Source organism: Pteropus medius, unplaced genomic scaffold, assembly GCF_902729225.1.
Source record: "Pteropus medius unplaced genomic scaffold, Ma_sr-lr_union100, whole genome shotgun sequence".
NCBI classification, from domain to species: domain Eukaryota; kingdom Metazoa; phylum Chordata; class Mammalia; order Chiroptera; family Pteropodidae; genus Pteropus; species Pteropus medius.
The window spans coordinates 1,031,091-1,039,102 of NW_024343159.1; the positions used below are offsets into that span (position 1 = coordinate 1,031,091).

An 8,012-nucleotide genomic window follows, 5' to 3' on the forward strand; every position below is an offset into this window, starting at 1 on the left:
CCACCTCTCGAGAAAACACTGGTCCCCTCAGGCCCCCTGCGGCCCTGCCCCTCGCCCTCCTGTGACACTGGGCCAGCTACGACACTCTCTGGGCCTCGGCTTCTTCACCTGTAAAATGGTCCTAACACCTCGTTTTATGGTTTCGACGTCAGAACCGTGTACGTGTTTCATATAATTAAAACACAAAGTTAAATTGGAAAGAATTAAATTAATTTTAAATTAAATTAAATAGAAGAAAAGTGCTTCGATCGCTAAAAATCTAAGGCAGACTTAAACAGATGCTCCTAATTGTATATGAAGTTGGCAGCAAAGCCACACAGAAGAATCTTCTTCCAAGTGATTATAAAACTCAGCGTTTTGACTATGTGTTTATTTCTAAGAGCAAAAGATCCGTGGGGGAATCTTAATGTTGGAATTACTGTTTTGAAAAGTGCTACTTATTGTGATAAAGCAAATGAATAATTATAGGAATGATGTGGGGAATTTTTTCAGTGTAAGAAAAGGAAAATTAAGCAAAAGCTGCCCATCTTTTGTCTGAACGAGACGTGGCGGCATGAACTCACGGTCTGCGTGTCTGGTTTGCTGAAAGGCTTAGAAGTAGGGACGATGTGATCACAGTTCTCCTTGTGTCCAGCGAGTCGCCTCTGAAAAAGACTTCCTGCTAAAAGGAACCCGGACTCTGGAGAAATTCCAGGCCTGGGGCAGGATAGCTTTTCATACTTGAGAATAAGGAAATTAGGAGACCCAGGTCAAGTTCACGTCAGGTGGATCCAGTAGCCAATTTGAGAAGACTCCCACCGGCCAAACGCCCTCAGCATTAAAATGAATAATGATGGTCAGAGGTGGAAACGCATCAAATACATAAAACGTTCATGGGTTCATAATGCTACTGAAGAAAAATCGCTGGTCACCTTCGGACATTGATAGAGCACCAAGTCAAAATTTTGTAAAGCGATCGGGTACAGCATATCTGGTCGTCGTCCTCACCACGTCCACCCAGCAGCCACCTCAACGAGCCGAAGGCCGCTGACCGCTGAGGACTTTTCTCACTGAGGACGCGCGCTTGGCCTATGTGCACGAAGTCAATGCCCCTGGAGACAGCCTTCAACCAGCGACGGAGGGGGAGGTGGGCCGAAACCCCAGCCCCCTCGCCTCCCAGGTGTGGCAGAAACGCACGCGCCGGGTCCTCCGGTCGCCCGGAGTGGCGGCGCGGCCCGCAGTCCTAACCCGCTCAGTTATCCGGATTATGTACTCGGTCATTAACTGGAGTGCGTCGTGGCCCTGTCTCACTTTCTGCATTAAGATCCGGGACTTTTCAGACCCACCAAGCCGTGAGCACACGTGGGTGGACGCAGAGCGATCCAAAATGGCATGATTGTGACTGAGCGCGAGCCCATCGGGAAGCCACGGGGCCACTCCGTGAGCAGACGCGGACCCCACGGGCCCGTCTCCGCTGCACCAAGGCCTCTCAGCTCCGCCTGCAGAGGACGGAAGAGCAAGGGCCTGGCTTGTGGATGAGTCACTTTGACATACTAATCGGAGCCCAACGGGGGCTGCTGCTCACGACAATGCCACGCAGGGGTGGCCCTGAAAGACAGAGGGAGGGTTTCAAGCAGTGCATGGCCACCCGCCTTGCCGGGGTGAAGGGACTTGGGGGAAAGGCTTCCCACGGGCTCTTGGACAGTGGCAAATGGCTTGACTGGTTGCTCAGAGGCCAGGAACGCGTGAGACTGGAGATGGTGGAGTCGGGGGAGGGGCTAGGAGGGTGGCCTACAGCCATGGGCGTCGTGTCTGTGGCCGTTCCGTTACAGGACACTCACTGCAGAAGAGGCATCGAACGGCCAAGAGCACAGAGAGACTCCAGTGGCTAACAGCCAGCCTTTGTCCTCCGCCATGCCAGGCCTTGTACAATGGGCCCATGGATGGCATAGCTGAGGCAGTAGACGTGGGGACCAGTGAGGGCTCCCTCTCACCTAGGCTGACCTAGCTCCTGCCGCAGCTGAACGATCAGCCTGTCAGCAGCAGAGACAGACAGCGACGCCTCGACGTGGCACGTCCTTCAAGGAGCCGGCCAAGCCACTGGGCAGCATGTCAACTACACGGCACCTCTTTCGATCTGGAGGGCAGAGAGACGCCCCTCCTGGGGTTCAGACTCGGGATGTGGAGTTGCCTTCTCTGCCCAGGTGCCTCGGGTGGCACCAGCATCCAAGGACACAAAGGAAGTGACTTATCCTTAGATCCCATATAGTGTCTCCTCCGCCCAAGGGATCCATTTGACAGCGAAGGCACTGTGCCGATGGGCACGCGACCGCAGGCTTTCTGCATCAACAGCCATCGCCCGGTGCTGCGCCCGACAACGTGGGTCAGGACCCGGGGCGTGGAAGCAGAGCACCCCTCTCTCCAGTCAGGCCCCGCGGCCCTCGTGAGGAGTCTGCGCTTCCTGCCCCCATGAATTTAGGCTCCGCGGGGTTAGAAGGCCCAGCTCTCAGGTTAGGGGACGCACCTACCAGGGGTCGCAGTGAGGGCGCCACTAACCCCAAGGCCACGGCAGCCTCTGGGTCATGTGCGCGCCTCGTGCCAACTGGCCAGTAGACAAAGGAGGGAATTACACTGGCAAAGACATTTGATCCTGATTATCTATCCCACATCCGGTGGGAATCACGAACGGGTGGCTGCGGCAATGCTGGCCTGTCAAGGGCATGGCGACGAAAGGCCTTCAGCGACGAGGGTCTGGGCTTCCCGTCGTGAAGGCCCCGGAGACCCAGAGGGGACCGGAGAGCAGGGAGGTGTTGGATATTGATCACGGCCTTGGAACCAACCTCAGCAACGGCTGCTGGAGTTTGTCCCGCTGGCCTCCCTGTTGTAAGGCTTTTCTTTAAAAGAATCAGAATTGCAATCGGCCACCACCTTGAAGAAGCAGTGATGGGACATGAACTTAGCACAAGGCCACAGATGCAAAGGGTGGATTGTGGCTGCGGCCCACGTCCGCAGCCGTCACCTCTACAAGAACGCTCCTGGAGAGTTTCTGTGACCCAACAAACTGCTTGTACTCAAAGTCTCGATCCAACGTTTGCTTTTAGTGAACCCCTGTTGTCTTAGTTCGGGCTGCTGTAACCAACGACCCCAGACTGGGCGGCTCAGACAACAGCATTTGCTGTCTCCGGAGGCCAGCGGATCTGGTGCCCCGGCTGGCAGACGGCCGGCTTCTGGCTGGACTCTCACCTGGTGAGGATTAATGCCTGTCATGTGCGCATATACATATGAAAGGTGAATTCATGTCTGTTGAGTTACTTTAGCCAGATGCTAAGGACGCTCCTGGTACAGTTTCCGCGGTGCCCTGGCGGCCGTGGCGGCGGCGAGCGCTAACCCAAGGCACGGTCGCCCGACGCCAAAGCCCCGCGGGCGACGCTGGTGTGCTGCTTGTCGCCTCCCCCTTCCGTTAGGCGTAACAACGGTAAGGCCTCCGGTCCTTAACAGCGGTCCTGCGAGCCCTTCGGGGAGACTGGCGGGACACAAACACGGTCTGAAATTTGTGTCGGTCTCCCTCGCGTGTGATCTGTGGTACCCAGCGGGGAGGCCTGGGGCTCGCAGCGCTTCTGGCGGGGTTCAGGCCTCTCGGGTGGGCGTGTGGCGCCCCCGCGTGGTGCCGGGCGCAACACCCCGGGTTCTTCGTGTGGATCCCGGCCCCGCTGCCCACGGCCTCTCCAACTCTCCTTGGCCCTTTGGTGGCCTCTCCTCGCCATCCCCCGTCTCTTGCAGGCTCACCCCTCAGGGGCACTAGCGCCTCCTCTTACCCTGTCTTCCCAGGCGCGCAGTCGGCACGCAGGAGACGGGGTGGCCCCCGCGACCCCCATGCCTCGCCGCGCGTACAGCTTCGCCCAACACGGAAACACCCCAAGTTATTTTATTGCTGTATACAGAAGTCAGTCAATGTCCCCTGGGCGCCCACCTGCCCCCGCCCCAGCAGGGCCCGAGTCGTCTGCTGGGGGCCCGGATCCGCGGATGCGGGGGTCGTAGCCGCACGCGCCACCGGGGGCGCCATTTCCTCCCCTTCCCGCGCCGGGGCGGCGGGGCAAACGGCTCTGCAGGGAGATGACGCTCGCGGGAAAGGGGCCGCGAGAGACCCCGCCGCGACCGCCGGGCTTTGTCGCGCGCACCGGGGCGGGTGCGGCGGGCCCTACTCGGAGTAGCAGTAGGCCCCGTAGGCCGCCTGCTGGGGCTGCGGGAAGCCGAAGCTGCGCACCCCGGGATCAGGGAGGCCCCCGCAGCGCGGCCGCGGCGAGGTGATGGGGAAGCGCACGCTGCCGTCCGCCAGCCAGCCGCCGTCGCACTGGTCCAGCCCCGAGAACTTCCAGGCGGCGTAGAGGTGCCCGACCTTGGCCACCACGGCCCCGCGCCGCCGGCACGCCGCGTGGGCTTCAGACAGCGTCAGCCGCCCGGGCACGAAGAACACTTGGCCTGGGGACCGGAGCGGGTCACTGGCAGAGAGCAGGGCAGGGCGGGGTGCGGCGGGGACTCAGGCAGGCAGCGGAGGGGCGGACTGCGCTGCCTGAGAGGATTGGGTGCACCCAGTTGGGGTGCAGGGGGATTTGGGGGGCGGGCTGGAGAGGGCGGGAGGGGTGACGCTGGGCCTCGCCCGGACGAGACAGCGAGGCGGGCCCTGGTCTCCGGCCTCCGGCGGAGTCCGCTTTCCCCGCCTCGTTGTCCAGACCCCGCCGCGTTCAGGTGCGGGTCTGGCCTCGCTCGCCCCGCCCCGCCCCCTTCGCGGCCCTCGGGCCCCGCCCCTCGCCCCGCCCTCGCCCCGCCCCGCCCGGCCTCACCTGCCAGCGCAGAGGTGAAGCAGAAGGCGTCGTAGCGGTCACGCTTCCGGTCGCGGGGCCCGTAGCTGCGGATCCCGGGCCGACCGTGACCGCCACACGGAGCGCGCGCCGTGAGCACAGGGTAGCGCACGGACCCCTCGAGCAGCCAGCCAGCGTTACACCAGTCCAGCCCCTCGGTCCACGCTGGCGGGAGATGGGGGGACGAGGGGCGTCACGGGCAGGAGCCAGCCCCGGAGGTCGCCTCCGCTGGGGGCCCCGTGACAGCCCGGCCCCCGCCGCTTACCCTGGTACAGCTGGGTGTAGGTGGCCAGGCGTCCGTCCTGTTCCTCGCACGCCTGTTTCGCCTCGTAGTAATTGAACTGGTACCGGCCCCGGCTGGGCTGGTACGGAAACACCACACCTGGGGGTGGCGGACAGACTGGGGACGACCGGCAGACGAGGCGGGGGGCGGGGACATCCGGAAGCGGGCGTGGGGGATGCTGGGGGAGGAGCCCTGGGAGACCCGACCCCCTCAGCAAGAGAGGAGCGGGGAGGGAACCTACGGGCCTCACCCTCCAGGAGCAGGGTCAGCGTCACGCTCTCATCCTCGATGCCGTTGATAAGCTCACAGCGGTACCGGCCCTCGTCCTCCAGGAGCACGCCCGCGATGACCAGCGAGGCGTCTAACCGGTGCCCCTTCCGCATCCTGGCTCGACCCCCCAGGGCCCCGTAGCCCCGGGCGTGCAGGCCGTTGGTGATGAGGATGGGCGCTTCCCGGAGCTCCCCCGGCTCCGCTTTGCTCCAGCGAACCTTGTAGCTGGGAGGCGGGGTGCCCAGGACGCAGGGCAGCGTGGCCGTGGCCCCACGACGAGAGTGAATGACCTCGTGGATGGGGGGCAGGAGGTAGTGGGGGCCCCGGTGGGGTGCTGAGCAGAGGGGGCCACAGTGGCAGGAACCCCCTGACCCCCACTGCCCCAAGTACCCATGCAGACCCTCTCCTCCTTTGCCCACTCAGCAATGACTCACTCCTGGGCACCTCCAACAGCTGCCCTTCCCGCGTTCCCCACACCTGGAGCCTCCCTACTGTTTTCCAGATTCTGGGCGGCTCGGAGGTCTTACCTGGGTCTCCCAGGGCTTGGTGGAAGATGATGAAGGCCCAAGGGAGGAGGAGGAGGCAGAGAGAGGGGATACTGAGCCAGCCTGGCATGACGGGAGTCAGCCTAGCTCCGTCTGCGGGAATAAGGAAATGGGGGCGGGGCAGGGAGCAGGGTTGGAGGAGAACTCCCATCAGGGACTTCTCAGAGGGGACTGACTGTCCAGCTGGAAGCCAAGGGGGTTAGAAAAAGGGGCTCATGTTGGTGGCAAAAGGAAGGTGATGGGGGAGGGGTCAGTGTACCCACATCCTTCTGCCTCTGCCATCCCTGCGGTCAGCAGATCCTGATTTAGCACGTCCCCTGCCTAACTCCTTGTCACAAGCGCCACTTCCCAGGTCTTGCCATCTGGTTCCCAGCTCCGGTCTCTACCCTCCCAACACCCATTCCCATGTGAAGCCAGAGTACATATGACCTTGTCACTCTCCCGCTTAAACCAGTGGCTCTCGGTGGCCCTGAGGATAAAGCCCAGTGGCCTGACCGCATCTTCCAGAGCCACCCGACCCAGCCTCTGGCCGCGCCTCCACCTTGCCCCCGTCCTGCGCCCCCGTCCTGCACCTCCACCTTGCCCCCCGCCCCATGCCCCCACCTTGCCCCCGCCCCACCTGCCCCCCTGTCCATGTTCACTCTGGTCTCAGCTCCTCCCTCACAGGTGTAGTTCGGGTCCACCCTGGGAAGCCTTCCCTCTCCCCCACTTTGCCACACTGTGGCCAGGTTCCCCTACTGCGCTGGGCTGGGGACTTTTTTTTCTTAGAAGTACTTTTATTAGCAACTAAGTTAACAGTTTGAATTTGAAAGTAATACAAATTCATATGTAAACTATGTCAGTAGGTTTCCAGTAGTTATAAAGTATAAAACGATAAAGTTATAAGAAAGATGTCAAGGGCGATTGTCTATTTCAGTGACCATTTCCCCTTTATTGTATGTCTCCTTCACCAGCTTGACCGTTTTTTTAAACTGAGGACCCCTTAACCTAGTTTCATTCATTTTTAAAATCCTATGCCTCCACTTCCTAACTGCATGACTTTGAACAAGTTACTTTTAACATTTCTCTGCCCCTACGTCCTCACCAGTAAAATGTGGTAGTTGTGAGGATCTGATGAAGATAATATATATAAACTGCTCAAAACGGTACCTGGAACGTGGCAAGGGCTGTGTATGTGTCAGCTCATTCCTGCAGCTCCCAGCACAGGTTCTGGCATGCAGTAGGTGCTGTGTGTGTGTGTGTGTGAATGGCTGAGCTTACATGAAGGACTCCTGGGGAGCACTGAGGAGTCAGAAAGCTAAGGATCTGAGCCCCATCTTCTAGTAAATGAAGGCCAAAGACGAGCTTGCAGCAGGAGAAATGGGGGTCAGGCACAAACCGGATTCCCGATGGTTAGAAAGGAACGTATCTGGGACAGGGACATGAGAGAGAGAGCCAATTCTGTCCAGGAGGACCCGGTGAGCAGAGTGACAGTGGCGCCTAGGCTGACCAAGGGACCGGTCGTGGTGACAGCTGGCATCGACCAGGTTGGAGTTTAATGTGCCTGAGACGCCGCTAAGCGCTTTACGCATATACTTTTATATGACTCCTCCCAGCAATCCTACCGGGCAGGACCAATCGTGAACCCCAATATATACACTCAGACACGTTTTGGTAAACTCCAGTGACGCCAAACAGCTTGTAAGAGGAGGGGTTTGCCAGGGTTTGAATCCGGATCTGACGGTGAGGCTTACGTGCCTATTGCAACACACACAGGTGCACACACAGCTCCACACCCCTTACAGGGAACGAGAGGCCAGCAGCTCCGTGCCTACCTGTTAGAAGCTGGTCTCCTCGCAGAGGTGGAGGGAGCGGTGACGGGCAGCTTTTTGTCCTGCTGGAGGAAGGGGTTCCTGGTGAAGGAGTCGTGTGGGCCCCTGGGAGGTCCAGGGACCCGAGAGCCGGATGCGAACACACCTGGTCAGTACAGGTACTCCTGCACTTTGGCGGAAAGGCTTCTGCCCTAAGCTCACAGAAGCAGCCAGAGTGCCAAGAACTCCGCCACTCATCTGTCCACGAAGCAGGCTAAGTGACAGA

General features: G+C 60.1%; 1 protein-coding gene across 1 annotated transcript; it reads right to left on the reverse strand.

Annotated features, from left to right (window-relative positions):
- Nucleotides 1-3,995: 3,995 nt before the first annotated feature.
- HAPLN2 (hyaluronan and proteoglycan link protein 2) lies at nt 3,996-6,197 on the reverse strand. The gene is made up of 5 exons (XM_039867207.1): nt 5,919-6,197; nt 5,372-5,725; nt 5,104-5,220; nt 4,821-5,003; nt 3,996-4,458 (listed from the first exon to the last, which is right to left on the reverse strand). Exons 1-5 carry the CDS (start codon nt 6,085-6,087, stop codon nt 4,178-4,180), a joined length of 1,104 nt encoding a protein of 367 aa, XP_039723141.1. The 5' UTR covers nt 6,088-6,197; the 3' UTR covers nt 3,996-4,177.
- Nucleotides 6,198-8,012: the final 1,815 nt, after the last annotated feature.